The sequence below is a fragment of the Diceros bicornis genome, chromosome 37 (genome assembly GCF_020826845.1).
Source record: "Diceros bicornis minor isolate mBicDic1 chromosome 37, mDicBic1.mat.cur, whole genome shotgun sequence".
Taxonomy (NCBI): domain Eukaryota; kingdom Metazoa; phylum Chordata; class Mammalia; order Perissodactyla; family Rhinocerotidae; genus Diceros; species Diceros bicornis.
In genome coordinates this window covers 24,073,269-24,097,626 of record NC_080776.1, presented here as the reverse complement: position 1 = coordinate 24,097,626, position 24,358 = coordinate 24,073,269, and the positions used below count along the sequence as shown (strand labels likewise).

The 24,358-nt window shown below is 39.0% G+C and overlaps 1 protein-coding gene across 1 annotated transcript in view; it reads left to right on the top strand.

Annotated features, from left to right (window-relative positions):
• The window catches only part of IQCA1 (IQ motif containing with AAA domain 1), a 146,153-nt gene that overhangs the window by 5,953 nt on the left and 115,842 nt on the right, over positions 1-24,358 (top strand). Inside the window, exons 3-5 of the mRNA XM_058533276.1 lie at positions 1,459-1,650; positions 3,824-3,895; positions 23,142-23,347. Of these exons, the coding sequence (XP_058389259.1) occupies positions 1,459-1,650; positions 3,824-3,895; positions 23,142-23,347 (470 nt within the window). The remainder of the gene's footprint in view (positions 1-1,458; positions 1,651-3,823; positions 3,896-23,141; positions 23,348-24,358) is intronic.

Below are 24,358 nucleotides of genomic sequence, written 5' to 3'. Positions count from 1 at the left end.
CTATATGCTTTGGTGCTTTTCCATACATCATGATTTAATGCCAGAATAACAGTCACTCTATCTACATGCAAAGTGCATCATAGGAAATGCGTGCTTACTGAAAATTTGAAGCGATTAGATCTCACTGAAAATGAAACTCTGAGGAGTTGTTGTGTGGAAGAGCTTCCTCCTAAGGAACCGAGGGGCCTCACTGGGGAGCAGTGGATGCTTCAGGAGAAGGAGGGTCTGTCTCCGTTCAGACTGGCTCCACCCGTTACCACCATGGGGACCTGTGGAAGCTATTTCACTTCCTTGAGCCTCAGTCTTCTTAACTCTTAAGTGGTCACAGTAATTCCTGCCTTGGAGGTTGCTTTGTGAATTTGATGAGAATACATATGAAAGCAGCTAGCGTCTGTCAGTTCTCAGGAAGTGTCCCTTCCCTCTCCTTCTTGCTCCTCCCTGTGCATCCCCCCCGCCCCCCTTACACAGAGAAGCGATCATCCTGGGAAACTGTGGCCCAGGTGGTGAATTGGAGTTGCCCCACGTGGGACCTCAGTGTCTTGCGCCATATCCTGTCATGGTGGCCGTCACCGCCCTCTGAGGCCTGGAAAAGGACTCAGCTCGTGCTTCGGTGTTGTTCTGATTCAAATGGGCTCTCCCTTCTGCCTCCCTCCACTCGTGAGGCTCTGCCCAAGCCAAGACACGTGCACTGCACGTGCACAGGAACAACAGAGGGCTTCACGCCTACCCCACTAGGAGCTCACGGCCTCTGGATGCCCCAGCAGCCTTCGCTTCTCCCTCTTCCCTCCACAAGTGGCCCAGCCCCTCGCCTGACTTTGCCCCCACAAACCCCACCTGAGTTCTCCAAAGACATTATTTTACTGCACGAGCTTGATTCTTCTCAGTCTTAGTAGTACCCATCACGTTTGGATGTTTTAAAATGCAAATTTGTAGGTACTGGAAGACACATCATAAAGGAAAATATTTCTAAGTGATTTCAACATTGTTCATATTCACTAGATCATTCTGTAATTGATTTTAAAGTCAGCGTTTTACTTCATGTGTATTTTACCTTTTACATTCTCATATTAGAGAAGTGTTGTTAATTTTCGTGTCTCTAATATTAAGTTAACGAAACATTGATCGCAATTCCAAGTTTTATTGAATCCATTTTTTTGGCATTCCTAGTATAATTTGCTGCCAACCTAAAATATGGTGGAGCTAATTAGTATTTTGTTCAATGGTAGAAGAAGGCTTATGAGATCCTTAAATATGGAACCACAGCATAAGCATGGTATATTGTCAAAATATGCATAATTCATGGGAAAAATGATTAGTATTGAGTGGCTATGACACTCTTTATCAGCAGTTTCGGGACTCTTAGCAGAGTGAGGTTGGAAATAAGCCTGTGATATTTCTGGGATCAGTTGATGCATTTAACATGTTTAAACATTGATTGATCTTAAATGTTTTTTGCAGAAATACCATATAAAGGGTATCCCCCTAGAAGAGGCTGTTAAAGTAATCCAGATCGCCGAGAGGGCACGACAGGGTCGCCTAAGAGCAACGTTCATGAAGCAAATCTTTCTTCAAGAATATAGGGCAAAGCAAGCCAGGATACTTGGCGAGAGAATAGCAGATGTGGGGGCTGCTGCCTTACGTATTCAGAAGGTGCGAATGTGGGGCTCTTGGAGCTGGGGGGGCAAGGTGTCTTGACACAGCTAGAGATGCATACCACAGTCGGGGGTGAGCTTCGAAACTCAAAATTCCAAAATCCTACCTTTAGTAGAACTAGATTAAATTCCAGAACAATTGATGATCCTACCGTGGGGCACCAGCTAGTCTTGGTCATGTTTTTTCAGTTTTATCACAGATATAGAATGCAGTGCATTTTATTCAAATATTTTTAAAGATCTTCGATAATTGTTGGAAAGCATGTTGCTAAAAATTCAGTGAGGATATAAAACGTTGACGAATTTTTAAAAATACATTTACACGCAGACATAATTACAGAAGGGGAGCAAGGGTTAACACCTGCTAGCTTGCAAAACATGTGCCATTCGCAACAATCCCAGCACTATCACTAATAACCAGAACACTGATGTTCCTTTTAGCGGTGGGCTGGAGGTGTCCTTCCTTTTGTCAGAAGAGCAACGTTGACTTGTATCCCATCTTTTCTCAACTGGAAGTTAAGACGCTTATGGGAAAATGCAGAAAATGGCAGTGTGACACAAATGAGAATTAGATTAGAGAGAAAGCAAGTATGAGGACATAAAATAGAGCCAGATCAGGACTTTTATCCCTAATTGTGTTTGAATGGGAGTGGAGGGAGGGTGGGGAGGGACAGATCAGAGACTCTTTTCATTCAAGTTTCTGTGGGATATGAAGTTTTAGATGAGCATCTGAGTTCACAGCTTTAGTTGTAAAATTCTTGCACGTTACTGTGTTATATTTCCCCACATTACAGTGGAAACTTTTCTTCTGAAACTGTGAAGTGCCACCCTTAGATCTAGCACCACACTCCTGCAATCTAGAAGTTTCTCTCAAAAAAAACCCGGGGTAGGGGAATCCCACTAACCAGAATTATGGGTCATTTATTTTTTTTCCCCCGCTTTATTGAGGTATATTTGACATATAACTTTGTGTGAGTTTAAGATGTACATCATTATTTGATATACGTATATATCGCAAAATGATTACCACAGTAAGGTTAATTAACATCTCCATCACCTCACATCATTACCATTTTTTCTTATAGTGAGAACATTTAAGATCATCTCTCTTAGCAGTTTTCAAGTATACAAGAAAACTGTATACAAGTATACAGTTTTCAAGTAACTGGAGTCACCATGCTGCACATCAGGTCCCCAGAACTTATTCATCTTATAACTAGAAATTTGTACCTTTGACCACCTTCACCCTTTCCCTCAACCCCCAGGCCCTGGCAACCACGAATCTACTCTCTGTTTCAGCATTTTTAGATCCCACATATAAGTGAGATCACACAGTATTTGTCTTTCTCTGTATGTCTCATTTCACGTAGCATAATGCCCTCAAAATGCATCCGTGTTGTCACAAATGGCAGGATTTCCTTCTTTTCATGGCTGAATAATATTCCATTGTATGGATATAGCACATTTTCTTTATCCATTCATCCATCAAGAGACACGGGTTGTTTCCATTCTTGGCTATTGTGAATAATGCTGCAGTGAACACGGGGGTGTAGATATCTCTTTGAGATACTGATTTCATTTCTTTTGGACATATACCCAGAAGTGGGATTGCTGGTCATGTGGTAGTTCTATTTTTAATTTTTTTTTGAGGAAACTCCATGCTGTTTTCCATAGTGGCTGCATCAATTTCCATTCCCACCGACAGTGCACAATGGTTCCCTTTTCTCCACAAACTTGCCAACACTTGTTATCTCTGATCTTTTTGCTAATAGCCATTTTAACAGGTGTGAGGCTGTTGCTGGGTCGGCAGTGGGCTCGGGGGTTGGCGGGTTTGCTACGAGGCCCTTGGGTGAGTGTGGATCCTGTCTGTTCCCTGCGTGGACGGAGCTGCCTCCAGTACCCTTGTTTACCAGGGTGGCGCTGGGACAAGGGTCCTCTTCAAGATCCACAGTTGGGTCCTCAGACAGCAGTAGAGGCCATTTCTGTGATTCATTCTTTCTGTAAAAATTTTGCCTGTGATCACAGAAGAAATCCACACACACATGTGCACAACCCTGACTGCACAGTCATTGTGTCATTTGGAATGTGCGGTTTATCTGGGAGAAATGGTGCAACAATGTTTTCTTTATTTTTTTAATGTATTAAACAAATAACCATTTATTTGTTTTTAGGTTTGGCGAGGCTTCCATCAAAATAAGAAAACCGAAAGAGAGAGAGAAGAGGAGATGATATTCCTGGGTATGGTAAGTTTTCTTATAGACAGGATATGCATCTAGTTTTCTTAAAGACAATAGAATCTGTAACACTTGTGTCTTCCTTAGAGAGTTTTTCAGGAAAGAAAAATGAATGACCAGTGACTTAAGGGAGTGGATCACCTGTGTTACACAGAAGCCTACCCAGGGGATCTGGAAAGAGCAGGCTTGCATCCATTTACACGTCTCTGTTAGACTATGTGGACTGCTCCAAACATGAAAACAAGCTAGGATTGCTCACAAAGTGCTGTTCCTGTCCAATATCAGCAGTGCGCTCTCCTTTATTAGTATTTGTGGTCATGAGAATCTGCCTGCACTGATAGAGCCGCCTTTTTTGGGGTGATCTCCATGGTGATTATTGAATCAGAGTTGAAGGGTCTATTAGTTATCTGTTGCTATGTAACAGGATTACCACAAACTGAGCAGTTTAAACAACTGTTTAAACTCAGTTTATCTCAGTTTCTGTGGGTCAGGAATCGGCTTAGCTGACTCTTCTGCTCAGGGTCTCACGAGGCTGGGGCTGGGGCTGGGGTCTCATCTGAGGCTCAGCTGGGGAAGGAGCTGCTTCCCAGCTTCTGTGGGTGTCAGCAGGATTCAGTTCCTGGTGGGCTGTTAGCCTGAAGGCCTCAGGTTTTTGCCAATTGTTAGCTGACACCCCCCAGCTCCACGTGGGCCTCTCCATGTGGCACCTTGCTTCATCAAAGCCAGCCAGGGACTTACCTTCAAGTCTTTAATCCATTTTGAGTTAATTTTTGTGTATGGTGTAAGACAATGGTCTACTTTCATTCTTTTGCATGTGGCTGCCCAGTTTTCCCAGCACCATTTATTGAAGAGACTTTCCTTTCTCCATTGCATGTTCTTGGCTCCCTTGTCAAAAATGAGCTGTCCATAGATGTGTGGGTTTGCTGGGCTCTCAATTCTGCTGCATTGATCTGTGTGTCTGTTTTTGTGCCGGTACCATGCTGTTTTGATTACTGTAGCTTTGTAGTATATTTTGAAGTCAGGGATTGTGATGCCTCCAGCTTTGTTCTTTTTTCTCAGGGTTGCTTTGGCTATTCGGGGTCTGTTTGTTGTCCCATATAAATTTTAGGATTCTTTGTTCTGTATCTGTGAAGAATATTCTGATTCTGATTGGGATTGCATTGAATCTGTAGATTGCTTTAGGTAATGTGGACATTTTAACTATGTTTATTCTTCCATTCCATGAGCATGGGATATCTTTCCACTTCTTTATGTCATCTTCAATTTCTTTCAGTAAGGTCTTATAGTTTTCCTTGTATAGGTCTTTCACTTCCTTGGTTAAATTGATTCCTAGGTATTTTATTCTTTTGGTTGCAATTGTAAATGGGACTGTACATATGTGCCCCTTTACCCCTTTCACCCACCCCCATCCCCTACCCCTCTAGTAACTACCAGTCTGTTCTCTGTATCTATGTGTTTGTGTATATTCCACAGATGAGTGAAACCGTACAGTGTTTGTCTTTCTCTGACTGACTTATTTCACTTAGCATAATACCCTCAAGATCCGTCCATGTTGTTGCAAATGGCACGATTTTGTCCTGTTTTACAGCTGAGTAGTATTCCATTGTGTATATATTTATACCACATCTTTATCCATTCATCAATCGATGGACACTTGGGTTGCTTCCACGTCTTGGCTATTGTGACTAATGCTGCAGTGAACATGGGGGTGCATGTATCTTTTCAGATTAGTGTTTTCATGTTCTTTGGACAAATATCCATATATAATGTTATAAACCAATGTCACCTCAATAAAATAATAAAAAAATAATAATCTCAAAGGCATATATAATAGTAATATAATTAAAAAGTAAAAAAAAATTAAAAAGCCAGCAAGGGAGAGAGGGGCTTCTCATGCACATGATCACAGAAGTGGCATGCCATCACCTTCGCCCTGTTCAGATGGATTAGAAGCGAGTCATGGGGTCCACCCATGCCCAAGCAGAGGGCTTAGAGGAGAGTGTGAGCACCAGGAAGGGTAGGTGATTTGGGACCATCTTAGAGTCTCTGTCTGTGCAAAGGAGTGCTCTGCGTTATCTGGATCATCAGCCCAAGGCCTCCAAGGAGGCTGGGTTGTCATCTGCCTGAGCCCCTCCTAAACACAGAACCCCCTGCTTCCCAGAGCAGTCCATTCTGTTTCATTTTAGAGGATTCTTCCTTTCATTCAACTGACCACAGACCGGCTATAGTTCTGTCTCCCGTGGTCACTCAGAACATGTCTGGTCTCCTTGTCACATGACAACCCTTCAAGTAATTGAAGGCAGCTCTTGAGTCCCCTACACCAACTCTTTTCAAAGCTAATAATCTCCAGAGATGGTGGCCATTTCGGGGGGGGGGGGGGCCTCGTTTGTTGACCTGCTCAGTTTTCATTAAAGGACTGTGTAAATTTTTTTAAAAAAGAAAAGAAAGCCTAGGCAAACTGTTACAGCGTTGAGTTAAGGTGTATTGGAGTGAGCTACATTGCTTGGTGCCCCATATTTAATGCACAGGTAAAAATATGGAAACAGTAACATTGATAAACACAGTGATGGAGTCTTTAATAATGCTAATCACAGACAAAGCTCTGGTGACACTAATCAAGAAAAGAAAACACAAATACACATGTATGACCACATATACTCATAAGTTAAAAAAAACTATTAGATAGTATCATAAATGACTATGGTAATAAATTAGAAAATATTGAAACGAGAATATTCTCTAGCAAAGTATAAATATCGAAACTGACCAAAGAGGTAAAAAATACGTAAAGAAACCAATCACTGTAGCAAATGTTGAAAAGGTTTTCAAAGTCCCCATGTTAGTTTGGGTCCTGTGAGAGGCAGATGGCAAGATGAATTCAACATGCAAGAGATGTATTAGGAGCACGTCTGTGAAGCATAAAGGGAGGGGCCAGTGAAGCCAGGGAGAGCCGTGAGACCGTGATGCAGGTGTGACAACCAAGAGGGAAAAGGCGAGGAAGGAGGCCTGGAAGGCAGAGTCCAGGACCGCAGGACATTCCAATAAAGACATCAAAGCCGGTTTTGTTTTGTTTTGTTTTTTTTTTTTGCTGAGGAAGATTTGCTCTGAGCTAACATCAATTGCTAATCTTTCTCTTTTTTTGCTTGAGGATGATCTTATTTTTATTCTTTTGCCTATTCTTACATCTTTCTACAATAAACATGTATGTCTAAAAAATTATAGGTAAAATACATGTTCAGAATTATATCAGAAGGGAAAAAGATATGAATCATGGCTTAAACAATTTGTTCATAGGTTTTTAAATTGAAACTTTAAAATTAATAGTCAATTCATAATGCATTTTCCCAGTTCTACATATTTATTATCAAATGTGTATCTCACCAGGACAAAAATCAAAATTTATGATTTTTCTTTTTCTTTTTATGTGTTACAGTAAATATACTCAGAGAATAATCTAAGAAATGAAAAGATAAATGCAATTTATGCTTTTTTCACCGATGTTAGGGATAGGATTTTCTGTAGAGCGTTCTTTTCTTTTTGTGTTTTTTATTTTCTAATACTGTGTTCCCTCTTCCCACTTTTAGAGAAAGGAATCAAGTGGTTGGTCACCAGTATGTGGTTGATATGAACAGAGAGTGAGGCGCATTAGACCCCTCTGTTCTGTGATCAACCGTAAACACGTCCATTTAAGACATTATTTTTATTAGGTCTTCTTGTATAAAAATAGTAAATTTTCTTTTCTGAGATTTGGGGATTTAAAATAAATTAAAAGATCTTAGTGATATTATTAAATATAGAAAAATATAATTTAGTCCCACATTCAGGGTATTGCTATGTAATTTTCCTCAGTTTTATCATGGCATGTTCTGAATGACACCTGACGTGGTGAATACACTTCCTTTTAGAATAGCTTACGTTTTCCTTCCGTCCTCATCCTGCACGGCTGCGCCTCAGCAATGGCCTCTGTGCATCACCTCTGCTGTCAGCACAGGGTGGAAAGTGTGAACTATTTTGCTTGAGGAAGGAATTCAACTCTGTGCTCTAGACACTTGGAAGAGCGTAGTTTCCTGGTGAAGGGGCATCATATCGCTGCACGTGTGTTTATAGAGTCTCAATTGTGACATCCAGTCTTTATTGTCTTAAAAACATGGTAAATTAAACTAGAGTGGCATACCTGATTTAAGAAATACCTGGATTTTTATCACCTACATTCTTGATTTCTCTTTGATCTTTGAATTTCAAAAATGTCAACATTTATTTTTGGAATAGAAAACCCCTTGGGACCTCAGCTTATCTGTTATTTTTCAGTTGTTTAGGCGTGCTGTGAGAATCAAATGGGTGAGCAATCTCTGCCAGTTGTCACAGATTTTTATGATTTAAAAAAAAAAAATTCCCTGGGTGGAATATTATTCAGCCATAAAAAAGAAGGAAATCTTGTCACATGCTATAGCATGGATGAACTTTGAGGACATTATGCTAAGTGAAATAAGCCAGTCACAAAAAGACAAATACTTTATGATTCCATTTTTATGAGGTATCTAAATCAGTCAAACTCATCGAAACAGAAAGTAGAATGGTGGTTGTGAGGGGCCAAGGGAGGAGTATTGGGCAGTTTTTCAATGGTATAGAGTTTCAGTTTTGCAAAATGAAAAAGCTCTACAGGTCTATTGACAACAATGTGAATATACTTAACACTAACGAACTGTATACTTAAAAATGTCTAAGATGATAAATTTTATGTTTTGTGTTTTTTTACTAAAATTAAAAATTTTTTTTTAAAAATTGTGACAATGGGACACTGAAATATGTACTGAAATGAATCTATATAAATCATGACTATTCGCTAGTGGTCACAAAATACAAATTAAAAATTAAAAGAGATACTATAGTTCATTGAATCTAAGATGTCATCGATTGTAAGATGCATCGTGGTTTTTATATGCCTTTAAAGAAAGAAAATGCTGGCAAAGAAACCAAAAATTACATCCTTGGTTGTAATACACATCCATCCCTAATTTCAGACATGTTAAACTGTGAAAAATGTGCATCTTAGAATTGGGGAAACAGGGTAAGTTGTAAGTTGTATCTGTCTTACTGGCAAAAAAAGTTTTTTCAAGTTATAATTATTGACAAGAGCGTGAGATGCTCATTCTCTTATGTGATGAGTTAAATCGATTCAGCCTTTCTAAAAGACTGTTATCAAGATGCAACAAGATCACTAAAATATTTATATACACCCACCCCCAAATTCTATTTTAAGGAAATCATCAGAAATAGAGATTTATGTGCATAGAAGTTTCCTACAGTGTTCTTTTTAATAATGAAATATAACCAGTTCTGAAGTAGGGATGTAGTTATTTAATTTATGGTGGACCTACGTTAATGTAGTAGTATGCCACCACTGAAAATTCTGTTTATGACTAATTTTTGATGATATGAAAATGCTCAAAGTGAAAATTTAGGATTTAGAATTACACATATAATGTGATTTCAACTAAATGTGTACACCTATCGGTGCACATTCAAAAGAAAGGAAATATACCCAGTTTAAATAGTGCTCATTTTTTAATGTGGGGACTTTGGAAGTTTTTTTTTTGTCTGTAACTGTATTTTTCCAAAATGTTTAAATTTTACTTCATTAATCAGAAAAAAAGTACACATTTCAAATAAAAGCAAATGTGGGCCGCCCAGTGGTGTAGTGGTTAAGTTCGCATGCTCCACTTCAGTGGTCTGGGGTTCTCGGGTTCAGATCTCGGGCATGGACCTACACACGGCTCATCAAGCCATGCTATGGAGGCGTCCCACATACAAAATAGAGAAAGATTGGCACAGATGTTAGCTCACGGCCACTCTTCCTCACCAAAACAAAACAAACAAACAAAAATAATAATAAAAGCAAACAGCCATAGAACATTATCAACGTTTTCTCCTCAGGTCTCCAGTTTGGTGTATATGGATAGGTACATAGGGAATGAGGCAAAATTGTTTCTCTGTGCCACCCTTAAGAAGCACACAGATATGAGATGTAATGATAAAAACAATGGTTATCTCCAATTTACTACTTTAAAAAGTAAACTAGCAGTCAGAAGATTCAGTCTAAGATAATCTAAGTTTAACATGAAATTTTACGTTGGCAGCAGTTTGACTCAACAGTTTCTATTGAATCTAATTCAGCGTCCATTGACTGAACATCTACTATGTGGAACATGCCAGAAACTTAGGGAAAGGCCAAACTATTTTTTCATCCTAAAGTCTTAATAGCTTACATTGGTAATGTATAAAGATAGAATTACATGTTTTTTACTGTAATTTTTCTAGTATTACTTTGTAGTTTATATCTGCTCAGCTCAAATAAAAGTCCATATTAATTTTTCAACGATACCGGGTGTGCACAGGATAAAGAGAACGACTTGTCTGTTTTGTATTAAATGTGATTTTCCCCAGTTTGCTTTTTTTCCAAGTACGTCTTTTCTTGGTATTATGTGTTCTGTTGAAATTTTACACCACTGAGAAATATATGGATTCAATTTTTAAAAGAATGATATTTTCTGTTCTCTGACTGATAACCATAAAAATCCATTACCCCAAATCCAAGAAATGTTTCAACTGAATATGTTTTCCACTCTATCACTAATTAAGATATTGTCTATTCATTTTAAAATTTCATTTTTCCATTATTTCATTTGATTACATCATGCCAATGTATAAACCATTGACTTATCTGATCAAAACAGTATTTCCATCTTTATGGGAAGCTTGGCATGTTTCCAGGGGTGACTATTTAGTAACTGAAACCAGAATCAAAGCAAGAGACATCATTATGCCTTCAATTCCTGACAAAATGTTTCCTTGACCATTGTCATATAAATTATTTTTTTGATATTGCCATTTTAAATATTTATATTCTAAAATCTACAAAGGAAAATAAATAGCACTCTAAAAATTCATGTGCAGTTATTTTAATTGGCAGAGCCAATGGAGTGGATCAAGTGGAAGGAAACTTAATGAATGTAATACATTTTGTTCTGTGGATCCCTTTGAAATAATTTGTCCTACATTCATGACCATCATATATTTTATGTTACCCTGAAGCTATCAGTGTTTGCATTATAATAAAGAACACTGGGGGACGCTTATTAAGGAGGAAGAACTGTCACTTTGAAATGCATCAACTAAATCCTCAAAGCGCCATAAAACCCTGCTCACTTTCGAATTCTAACATGAAACAAGCTATATTATAGATTATTTCTTGGTCAACAAATTAGACTTCTTTCTTGTGAACAAATAACGCCAAGTAGGAGCCTGGACGCCGTATGCGCACTCGGGTGAGGGGACTCCCTTCCGAGGCTGCATTTGGGAAGGCAGTGTGCACCGTGTTCTGTGCTTCTGGTGCCCTCAGAATTCCTGGGCTCCTCTTTGGGAACTGCTGGCAAAGCCAAAATGAGCAAAGGATCAAAATGCAATGCTCTTTAGGATCACACTTTCATTTCAACCAGGTCATCCAGCTTGGGCATGTGTATTATTCATTATATTTGGCTCCAAATGATGTTTGATTATTTCTAGAAATAAATTAACTCTCAAAAAATGGATCTGCCATGATTTGTGGGGTTTGGTTTTGCTTTGTTTTAGTTTTATATTACTTTTTAAATGCAAAAGAGCAGTTTCCTAAGTGTCCCAGGGGGGAGGCAGCGTTTAGAAACAAGTGCACACCTCCATGCACCAGCTTTGATGGGTTTGTTCCGCCATGTGGATGAAGAACCAGGCATCAGGGACAGCCAACTGGGAACGTGCGCCCAGCTCTACCATGTGGGCCAGTGGGGGGACTTTGAGTGACATATTTGCTTCCCTCTGAGCATCAGTTTCTTCTTCTGTAAGAGCAGGATAGTGCTACCTGTTCTGCAGAGTTGTTAAAGGGCTTCAGGAGAGATTATAGGTAAAGGGCCCAGCCTGGAGCTTGGGATAGGATACGCCTTCAAGGAATGGTGGCTGAGTTAATCATCTTGGAAAATTACAGTACGTGGTCAACATAGCTGAATGATTTCATACAATGGAAACTATCAAGAAGTATGATAACTTTTCTGTGTAACAAAACAAACATTTCAAAATAAGTTGTTGCATAGAACATGCATGCCACCGATTTCAAAATATAAAATATTGGCCTCTGTTATTTGCTACTCAGATTTATGAACTTGGAATTAGTGTGTTAAAAGTATGTTCTCAAAAAGCAGTGGCGTTGGAGCAGCCCACAGGGTCTGATCTAATTGCAGCCACTTTATCCAGCTGCCGGCTAAGACGACAGGTGCTGCCCACAGCCCCTGCATACTGTGTGTTGCACCAGAAAAACGTGTGCAAACCAGGAAAAGCAATGATCCTGGTACAAGTATGCATGGAAGGCTCTTAGGCTGAGCGAGGATATCAGAGCTCGGTGGGGGATGCTCTGAATCATCTCTGTGATTTCAAAAGTCTGCGTCAGAGGCTTTGAAAAAAAAGAAAAGTCACCATTTCCTTTTCTGTTAAATGGGATTTTACAATCTAATTATTTGGGAGCCTTTAGTTTGATTTTTAATCGTTTTTATTATTATTCATTATTATTGTGCTTTATTCTTGTTCCGGGTCTCCAGGTCATCAGAAGTTAAATGATGGAAAGAATTCTCTTCCTTACCTTCCCTTTTGTCACCTGGTCCCAGGATTTCTTTATCTACATCCTAGGGCAGGACATTTGCCCTTGTTTATTTCCAATTAGGGCGCGTTACGAAGTGCTTTAATGCAGCATGTAGAGGGGTCAAGGCCATGAACTCTGCAGCCAGCCCACCCTCGTTCGGATTCTGCTTCTGCCATTTACTAGCTGTGTGAACTCGGGTGGTAACTGGACTTCTTGGTGCCGAAATTTCCGCATATGCAAAATGGAGATGGTCATCGCACCCAGCTCATAGATTTGGGTTAAGTCTCAAAGAAACTGCTATCTGTAAAGCCTAAATAAGCCTTAAAATAGTGTCTGATACACTGCACACAGTAAGCACTAGATCAGTGGTAGCTGTTATTTTTCTCCAAGTGGCTTATAATCATGGGTAATTTAAATTTAAGCAAAAATGCTTAAATTGCCATTTTTTACCTTTTTAAGTTAGCCAAGATCAAAAAGCTTAATGTCACAGTGTCAGCAAGGTATGGAAAAACAGGCTCTGTCATATGGTTGGGGGGAAGGGAAATTGTGCAATCTCTTTACCAGGCAGATCAGCAATATGTATTAAAATTACAAATGTATGTTTAAAAAAATGTATGATCTATAGTACCCATAAAAAACATTTTCAGACAAAATGTTTTAAGCCAGAAGAAACCTATCAGTGGAGAGACGCAGCAAAGCATAGAGGGTAAGAGCAGAGATTCTGGAAGTAGATGCTCCGGGTCAAAGCCCCAGCTTGCCACTTCCTGACTGTGTGACCCTGGGCAAGTTTCTTGACCTCTCTGTGCCTTGGTTTCCTTATATATAAAATGAGGATAATAATGGCACCTACCCGTAAGGCTATTATAAGCAATAAATTAGTTAATATTTTGTAAATCACTTAAAATAGTGCCTTGCAAACTATTAGTGCCATCAAAGTGTCTATTTAAAAACCTTTTTAAAGAAAGTAGGACACAAAAGTAGCAGATGCAGCTTCTACCACTAATTAATTATAAGCTCAACTAGACCCTGTTCCAGCCCAGCTCCCAATTAAGCAAATGTTAAAGCTACCAAAAAATTTTTAGAAGTTAGGCTTAACGGGCTAGAAAATTTTTGATTCTTTACTAGTTTTGCACCCACTAAAATTGTGACATCCTAATATCAAGACCTACCATAATTGTACCATGAGCAGAGGGCAAGAGAAAACCACCGGCTACGGCTCTCCCTAACCATCTTCTTTCCACTTCTCCTGCTGGGTTCATCTTTATGAGGAGGTACATTTGTATAAACACAGTTAAATAAACATAGGTGCATTACTCTCAAATGAAATGATGAAACAAAAGGGCTTATTTCCATAAACTAAGGAACACCCCCTCCCCGTGCGCACACGATCTTGAAATGCACCAACCCAGGAGCAGTGGAGGCCGCAGCGTGAGGCATCGCACGTGCAAAATCAGCGCGGGCAGCGCGGCCGCGAGCTCGGGCCCCGGACCAGCAGGAACGCGCGCTCAGGTCGGGCGGGCGCCGAGCTCATCCGGCTCCGCGTTGACCACAGCAGATCTCGCGAGACTGTCTCTGCCCGGAAAGGATGCTCTTGCCTCCCCTCCCTGGTCCTTCCTTGCCTTTGGTGACAAGAAAGCACCACGAAGCAGCAGAAGCCCCAAGACAAGGAGCTTCTCGAGGAAGTTGCCGGCATTACATTACTCATTTGCAAGTGTATTTATGACTGACAAATTGAACAGATTTTCATTTGGACAAATGTCCATTTTATCTTACTAATTTGAACAAGGATTTTTCAAGACAAAACCCGTCGAACATTAGATAAGCATTTTAAATTAATGGACCGTAGAGTCCTATTTCCCCACAAGCTCAGGAAGCATCATCTTATGTCCTGTTTTTACAGCAACATCAATTATTAATATGTATATTTTTGCTGACAGAGGACCTTGCCAGAAACATAGGTTTTGTTATCCGGTTCTGGGTCATTAACTGTGGAAAGCTTGTAAATATAATGGTTTATTCACATGGGAAGCCTTCATTAAGATGCATTATTCTACAGCTGATGTATTTCAATGTATAGTATATTATCATGTTCTCTATTTCCCTTTAATATTCGTAATTTATTTTTAAATGAGTTGCTGTTTCTGCAGTGCATTAACAAATTTGAATTCTTTATGACCAAAGTTGCCAAAGACGAAAAGATGTTTTAGCCCAGAGGAAAAGCTGCTCATTAACATAGGCCCTAAATATGTTATAACCTTTAAATTGAAAAGCAACTAGAGAAAGAAGCTACAAATGACCCCAAATGCATTTTTGTCAGAGAAAGGGTATATCAAGAAACACGCATGAATACACACATATTAACAGCACAGCATGGCATAATAGGAAAAACACAGAACCGAAGGAATCAGGAAACCTTATTGCTGGCTTCTTCTTCAACGAGGAATGACTTGGGAAAGTCATTTAGTTATGCACCTCAGTGTCCTCATCTGTCCAATGGGATAGTCACGTCCTCATTTCTACCTCAAAGATGGAGGTGAACATGAGTAAAGAAAGGTAGAGAAAGAACGTGTGGGACAGAATGCCATGTCAAGGGATTGATTATGAAAATCTGATGAGAGCTGAGAGGTTTCTAAAATCTAGTTTGTATGTGTACATCCATGAAAGAATTCTGCTGTAAATTACCATAAGAGCAAGGTAATTGGAGGGGAGGCAATATCATGTGATTCATTGACAGAGTAGAGAATCGTAACATTAATGCAAGCCCTCAAAATGCTCCTCAGAGACAAATTTGGGTCATTTGTGGTAGAGATCTATTTTAACATCTTCACGAAAACAATGAATTTTAAAATAGTCATTGGAGAGACTAGATAAAAATCTCTATGTGAATTATAAACTATTATTTCATACATTTAAAATGTAAACACTAGGAATGAAACACATTACCTGGAAGATATAAGAATTGGATACCTTTTTCAATGATTAAATAAAGGAAATTCTGATCTCTTTATTTTGACACAAGATACATAATATAAAGTCAGACCTTTGAACACCCATAGAGTGAGGCAATTTAGATCATTTGTTTGTAACATTGTTGAAAATGGTTCTATAATTATCATTCTGGGTTTACTTTTAAAGTAGTTTTAGGATTTTTTCCTATCATGAAAGTTGTATGTTTTTATTATACTAAACTTAGACAATTGGCTTATTTCCTTAGACTTTCTAATGCATATTTTTATAAAGTATTGTATGTGTGATTTTCTTTTCATCTTTTTTCACTTGACTTTATGTCATTAAGCGGATGCTGTGTTCTAACAGCATCTCGACTGTGGTTTCAAGTTGAGAAATCATGCCCAGAGGTTCATAAGTCTTTCTTGGAGATTGTGTGTGTGTGTGTGTGTGTGTGTTTGCACATGCATACTTGTTACATTTAACTATTTCATTCATTTGGAATTTATTTTAGTACCTGACATGAATTGAGTCTTTAAGATTATCTTTTTTTCCCAAGTAATTGATTTAAATTTATAGGTTTGCTAATGTCTTTTGTAAATAAGGCAAAGTTTGAATTTTGTCACATACTTGTTCTGCAGCTTTTGAGATGGACTTTAATGTTTTTCTCTTACCCCTGAATTTTCTTTATGCAGTAGCCCTCCAGCATTCCTGGGTGTCACCCGCTTAGATGTCAGTGCACCTGGTATAATGACAATGGTCACAGTAACACCCACGGTGAACACGCTCTGAGCACTCACTCAGTGCCAGGCTCTGGACAGGGCTTTACGTGGGGTTCCGTTTAATCTTCAAAGCCTACCTTCCCATCTTAAAGAGGAGAAAACTGAGCCCTAAGAGAGTCAGTGCCTTCTGCAAAATCACAGAGGTAGCAAGTGGCCAGGCCAAGCTTTAAACCCAGGCATTCTGCCCCAAAATCCCAGAACATGGCTTTGGATCAGTTAAACTAGGTCTTATTTTCTGCCTCTGCCATTTGCCAGCTGTGTCAATGTGGGAAAGTTGATTAGCCTCTCTGCTTCCATTTTCTTACATGATAATAAATGCCTGCCTGGCTGGAGTGCTCTGTGGGTTGAGAGACTATTTCTGTAAAGTGAGTATGCGCAGTAGAAGTGATGCCTTCATCATCATCTTGGACTCCTTTTGCGAACAACTTCTTCTTCTTCTCCTTCCCCTCCCCTTTCTCCTCCTCATCCTGCTCTTCCTTCTTTGTCATCATCGTTTTAGTCTTTGCAGGCCACACAGTCTCTGTCACAACTATTCAACGTTGTCCTTGTAGCATGAAAGCAGCCGTAGACAACGCGGAACTGAATGCACATGGCTGTTCCAATAAAACTTTATTTACAAAACGTGCAGTGGGACAGTTTTGACTCGTGGCCTGTGGGTTACCAAACTCCTCCCTGGAGCAGTTAGTATTTCTTCAAACATAGGTAATTATCAGAATCATCTGAAGATTTTTCAAAACCACTTGTTTCTTAGTTCTTCCTCACCCCCAGGATGGAACTGGGAGTCTGTATTTTTTAAAAAACTCTCCAGAATTTTGAGGAAAAAAGAAAACTTGAAAAAATAAATCACTACCTTATTTGAGGATATGTTGCATCTAAAAAAATTTTCCTCAAACAAAGTGACTACTAAAAACAAGAAAGGAGCAAATATAAAATAAGAAAAAAATTCTGGGAAAATAAAAACATGCTCAAAAAGACAAAACAATAATAACCCTCTTAAAATTCTAATAAATGGACATAACTGAAAGCCAAATTAGTTCTGGAAGATAAAAAAATCTCCTATAACATATTGCAAATAAGTAAAGGGGAGATGAAAAATATAAGAAAAGTTCAGATCAATCTGGTGGTCTGGCATTTAGCTAATATTTGTTGCAGAGAGAGAAATGGAAAGAAAGAAATAACACAAGGAAAATTTGCAGAGGAGAAGAGGTAATTCTTTATATTGAATGGACTCACCAAATGGAGAATATGATGAATGAAGAAATGCCCACATCTAGGTGCATTTTGATGAACTTTCAAAACTTTGAGTGTAAAGCGTCGTAAGAGTGGAACAGCTTATCTACAAAGGAACTACAATTGAATTTCCCACCAGCTAGTTACCAGCAGCTCTGTGTGTTAGAAGAAATATCCTCCAGGGTACGTACCAAACTGCCATTCGAGTGGGAGGGGCCAAATGAAGACATCTTAGAAATGCAAGTACTTAGAATATTTATGGCTGACCATATCCATTCTGAAAGTTATACTCAAGGACATACTTCAGCAAAATGAAAACTGAATATGAGAAAGAAGAAGAAGAGTAAACAGAGAAACTAGAACAACTTAAATAGTTACTAACTTTAAAAAGTTAATCACAGTGTATGATTATAGAATGAAAGGTTGGGGGGAGACGAGTGAACACATATGGAGGTCCTAGACTTGCTCAAGGAAATTGTATAGATATTGGTGAATTCTAGACATAGATAGAAATATACATGCTAATTAACATGTTAAAATTTTAAGAACAACTGGTAGAAGATTAAAAATACGATGCATAATTTCTAAACCACTACATGATAAGAATGAAGAAAGCTCACTCCATAAACCCAACAAAAGGTAGGAAAGGAAAAACAAGAACGTGTGTTAGATAGAAAATATACCATGGCAGAATTAGCTCCAAATCTTTTATCCACATAAGTGAGTAAAATTCCTCTTTTCTACAATTGTCAGATTGCATTTTTAAAAATCTAGTTATATGCTGTTGACAAGAGAGAAACTTTAAACATATTGATGCTGAAAAATTCATAGCAAAGAAACACGAGTTATGTCAGGGCGTTTTGGTTGACTCGGCAGAGGAAGTGCACCCATTTATCTTGCTCTTTCTGCACATTGGAGAGTGAGGGGCCATCTTGTTCTGAAAGGGAGGATTAAGAGAAAGTCTATATTCTCAGCAGTGGGACCACTAGCTCTCTTCTCCTGCTTAGCTCCCAACTCTCAGGCAGCCATGCTTATAGCTCTTAGGAACAGATTAGAGGATTTCCATGTGCAGAAACTGACCAGCTCAAAAGAAAGACATCCAGATACTGATATTCAGATTCCTCCCATAAAGCAGCTCTGTCCCCAGCAGTCAGCAACCCTCTTACAGCTTCCAAACAGCTTTGGGTGCCTCCCTCCTAAATAAGCATGGACAGCAAAGGTCACCAGACCTTTGGGAAAAACAGAGACCAAAACCAACCAACAGAAAAGAAATTGGAAAAAAAATCAGCATGAGGGAAAATTAAAATGTAAAAAACAAAATCCTAAAAGTAATAACCTTAGAGAAATAAAAGAGTATTATTGAGTCCAGAAATTAGAACATAATGCCAAAAAAAGAGAATCAAAGAACAAAAAAGAGCTGTTGGAAAGTAAAAATATAACTGTAGAAACTTAAAAAATAACCAAGTTGAAAGATAAAGTTAAGAAAATCTCCCAGAAAATAGCAAAATGGCAAAGAAAAGGATGAGGGATATGTGTAAAGAAAATTGCAAGAGTTCCAGAAAAAAAAGAACTAAGGAAATAGAGGAAGGATATTGTAAAGAAACAATAACAAGAAAATTCATTATAATGATATGGGTTTTCAGATTTAAAATGGTCCCTGTTTGCTTCCATATCTTGGCTATTGTGAATCATGCTGCAATGAACGTGAGGGTGCAGATATCTCTTCAAGATCCCGTTTTCAGTTCCTTTGGATATATGCCCAGAAGTGGAATTGCTGGAACATATGGTAGTTCTATTTTTAATTTTTTGAGGAAATTCCATACTGTTTCCATAATGGCTGCACCAATTTACATTCCCACCAACAGTGTACAAGGGATCTTTTTTCTCCATGTCCTCAGCAACACTTATCTTTTGCCTTTTTGATAATAACCATTCTAACTGATGTGATGTGGTATCTCATTGGGGTTTTGATTTGCATTTCTCTGATGATGAGTGATGTTGAGCACTTTTTCATATACCTGTTGGCCATTTGTTTGTCTTCTTTGGAAAAATGTCTATTCAGATCCTTTGCCCATCTTTCAGTTGGGTTATTGAGTCATATAAGTTTCTTATTTATTTTGGATATCAACCCCTTATCATATATATGGTTTGTACATATTTTCTCCAATTCTGTAGGTTTCTCCTATTCCTTTCACTCTATTGATTGTTTCCTTTGCTGTGCAGAAGCTTTTTAGTTTGATATAATCCCACTTGGCTATTTTTGCTTTTGTTGCCTATGCTTTTGGTGTCATATCCAAAAAATTGTTGCCAAGACCAATGTCAAAAAGCTTTTTCCCTATGTTTTCTTCTAATAGTTTTATGTTTCCAGGTCTTATGTTTAAGTCTTTAATCCATTTTGAGTTGATGTTTGTATATGGTGTGAGGTAAGGGTCCAAGTTCATTCTGCATGTGCCTATCCAGTTTTCCCAACACCATTTATTGAAGAAACTAACCTTTCCCCATTGTTGTGTTCTTAGATTGGGGGTTGTGAGGCAATTATTTGAAGTTTTAAGATTATGTACATGTAAAACAAAGACACAAAAAACCCACATACACTCACACACACTGATGGAGGTATTTCAAAGTGACCCAGGAGCTAACTGCAACTGAAAGAGCTCCCAATGGCCAAAACTGGGTCAGTTTGAACAAAAAAAGGATAAAGTAGTATTGGCTTATAACCCAAGGTATAAAATAATATCCATGAGTCCATACTGATATAAATAGAAGACTGAATAAATTAATAAATGTGGGAGAAGAGACTAATTTTCTATGCAAAGGAATTCCAAGTAATTTGAGATTCTCCACCCACAAGGAAGTGGAGCATAACTCCCTGCTTCTTAAGTGGAGGCTGTGCATGGTGGCTTCGTTCAGAGAGCACAGTATGGAAGTGGGAAGAGGAGAGAGTAATCTTATAATGGGAAACCTGGCAACTACTTCCTCAGCCAGGTGATCAAGATTAACATCAGCAGTCATAAATCGTGTTGCGAGTATGTAGCCTTGATATGATGTGATGAAAATGGCCCTTTACCTCCGTGGTCTTCCTCTCAATAACCCAGGACCCCAGTCTAACCATCACCAGATAGAGCTGGGCGTTATTATACAGTCATGCCTTGCTTAACGATGGAGATATGCTCTGAGAAATGCATTGTTAAGCGATTTTGTCATTGTACGAACATCACAGAGTGTACTTACACAAATCTCAATGGTACAGTCTACTACACACCTAGGCTATATGGTTCTAATCTTATGGGACCACCATTGTACATGCCGTCTGTCATTGACCGAAACATCATTATGCGGCCCATGACTGTAATTGGTTTCCTTTATAAATCTATGTATTTTACTTTTATGCATTTGAAAACATTATTTTGAGAAGAAATCCATAGGCTTCACCAGACTGACAAAGGTCTCCGAGACACAAGAAAGGTTAAGAAGCACTGATCTGTATGAAGGATCACTAGATTTGCTAATTCTTCCACCCCGTTCCCACTCTTCTCTTACCCACAGCCCACGTTCTCTTTCCACTTCGGTGCCTTGTCTTATGTTGTTCCCTTTTCCAAGAAGAGGAAATTCCTTTTATGCTTCTGATGCAACAAAAATCCTTTGAGGTTAGCTTTGCCCTTGATTCTGAGGGCTCTTTGACTGTTCCATACCATATAGCCTCTTTGGGAAAGAAGGCTCTCAGAAGGTGGGCAGTGGGTAGGATGCAGATGACCATTGAGTGATGGGAGGACCTTTGAGGACAACTGTGTTCTAGTCTTGGATGTACGCAATGGTGTGCCGGTAATGCTTAATCATGGCTTTATGGAAAAAACGTATGGTATATATTCATACCTACGTTCATTATAATTTCATTGATATAAGGAGGTGCACACAATTTGCGTATACATACTACTCTCTGTTGCAAATTCCACATAGGCATCAATTCTCACAGAGCACTTTCCTTGATTTTAACTGAACTCTTGTATCTGTTGTCAGCCTGTGGTTGTAATTGACAAATGTTGTTCAAATTTGAATGTTGATTAATATTTTTATTTGCCCGAATAAGACTAAAGTGAAACAACAAAGTATATATCAGAATTTCACTCATTCATCGCTTTTTAAAATTGCACGCTCCTTTGCTGAATCAGATTCCAGTTTTTTGGATACTGGAAGACTGTTTCCTCAATTTTTGTGCTATTCACAGTGTAACTGATACAGACATGGCACATTTTTGTGTTTATCTTCATTATTATTTTTCTATTGGTTTCTTAAGTCTAGGCAATCCAGTCACAACAATACGTGAAGTCCTGATTTATAGAGTTTGCTAATTTGCATAGTGTAAATATTCCCACTGCAGCCAACTTCAAGCTACTAACCTGAATGAGCACAGGTGGGGAGATACGCACTGTGGCACACCATTATACAGTATTTTCAACACGGAGATACAACAGACATAAATAACATAAGAGCCTAGATGACGTAAAATCTAGTAAAAATAGTTAGGAAGTGATGAGTTTTGAGCATTGATAACTTTTGTTCTTAATACAGTTTATTTAATTATAAGTTTTTATAATTTAACATTTTAAAATGGCTGTTAATTTAGCATTTTAGCAACCAGCTTGCAAAATTCCTGAAAACGTATCAGTTGGATCTCATGCGCCATTATGGGTTGGCTCTAGCACACCACTGAATTTGCCCTTCATTTGCCATATGACCTGGGCTGAATCTCTGCACTCCTTCGAGCTCAGGATCTTCATCTGTAAAGGAGAACTGTCTTTCAGCTCTCATACCTATGATTCCAGGCAGCACAAGCCCCATATGTGTTTTCCTTCTCTAAATCCCTCCTAGTTCTTTCCAACCAAACCCACAATGTAGCACACTTATAGATTATCTGACATTGTTCCCTACTAGGACATACATTACTCTTATGTTGCCACCTTCATTTCTTTAGGGATTCCAAAGGCCAGGAATTATGTCTGCAAGTGATTTTGTGCTTTCTCTTACCACAACCCTTCGTAGATGCTGGACCAGTGCTGAGCATCTATGGTTGGTGCTCAATGGCCAGATGTTTGTTGACTTGCTGATCAGCAGATTTTGAGAGAGAACATTCTAGCAATGAGACGTGGTAATATCAGAGTGAATGTCTGGAGTCAACTGAGAATTTCCTTCTTTGGGGGTCTTTAACAATAGAACATTTGTTTTCAGAGTTGACTTTGGTATAGTTTTTCTTGAAATCAGAGCACTCAAACTGTTTTCACCCGTTCTTGCTTCAGATATGTTCTTACTCTATATTCTTTGCTCTCCCACTAGACAAGATTTGCAAAAGCTTTGTTTTCTGTAGTTTGAATGAATTTTTTAAAGGTTTATTTAATATACATTTTTCTCACTAACTACCCCCTCACCCAGATTCTGGGAAATGATATGGAGTAATTCCCATCTTTCCTCCCCATGGTGGTGAATCGCTTCTTCAGATTTTCCTGCTGGGTCTGATTCTTTTGTTCTGGAGCCTTTGGTTAGACACCATTGAAGATATTGATGTATTTCATTTGTGTCTAATATTTTTCACCAGCTCTGTAACCTTTATGATCTCAAACCTTTTTGCTTATATTTTCAGAGTCCGCCTCCTCTGTTTAGTGAAGTCAGTGCTACAGTAATCCAGGCTGAAAAAGTGACCCGCCTGCGGGATGAGGTGCAGATCAAGCATGAAGAGGACTACAGAGAAGCCCTGGTTACAATCAAGGACGACCTGAAACTAGTGGAAGGTCCAGACATCAAGGAGAACCTTCAAGAACAGATCCGGCGTTGGTTCATCGAATGCAGGTGAGCATGAGTGACATAGTGGTATGTCCCCATAGGCTCTTCTGTAGCAGTTGAGGTTCTTGTATGTTTTTAAGCACAGAAGCGTGTTGATATAGAGTCTTGAGGGTTTTTGTCATCATTTTGGAAAAGTGAAATGTCAAGGCTAAGAATTCAGGAACAAATTTTTTTTAATGAAATTACTGGTATCTTTTTTTATTTTTTTTTATTTATTTTTTTTTTTAAGATTTTATTTATTTATTTTTTCCCCCAAAGCCCCAGCAGATAGTTGTATGTCATAGCTGCACATCCTTCTAGTTGCTGTATGTGGGATGCGGCCTCAGCATGGCCGGAGAAGCGGTGCGTCGGTGCACACCCGGGATCCGAACCCGGGCCGCCAGCAGCGGAGCGCGTGCACTTAACCGCTAAGCCACCGGGCCGGCCCATGGTATCTTTTTTTAAAATACAGTCTGTATAATCCTTCTATGACTACATGGAATTGAACATCGTGAGTGGATGACGTAGCCCCATGATGGTAGGATTTCACAGGCCAGGTCTGTCCAAAAGCCAAAGGATCCAACCATAGGTAGATCGTATTGCCCTTCCCTTCTGGAATATGGCCGGCCTCTCTACTTCTCAATCATGGTCCCTAACTGTCAAAATCCTTTGAGGCAGCTACTGACTTCAGGACCTGCCACCTGGCCCCCAGGCCCCCATGAAATGATGGGTGGATAGTAGTTCTGGGGACAAGACCCAGGCCTTCCTGTATTAGGCGTCTTCTTTAATGTCTTAAATGAAATGTTAAATGATTTAAAGCTCGTTTACCAAAGATGGTTTTTGAAAGGTATTCTTTATTAGAGAAGTACAGACAGTAGAACAAACTCATTGTAGGTAACCCAATCAGAGCAGCTTTAAAATCTATTTTATTTCCAGAGGGAAAGGAAAGAGGGCAGATTATTGTGATGAGTTCCAGAGCCATGGAGGCCAGACCTGGCCATCTGTTTTCTTTAATGGGTACTGTGCCATATCACATTA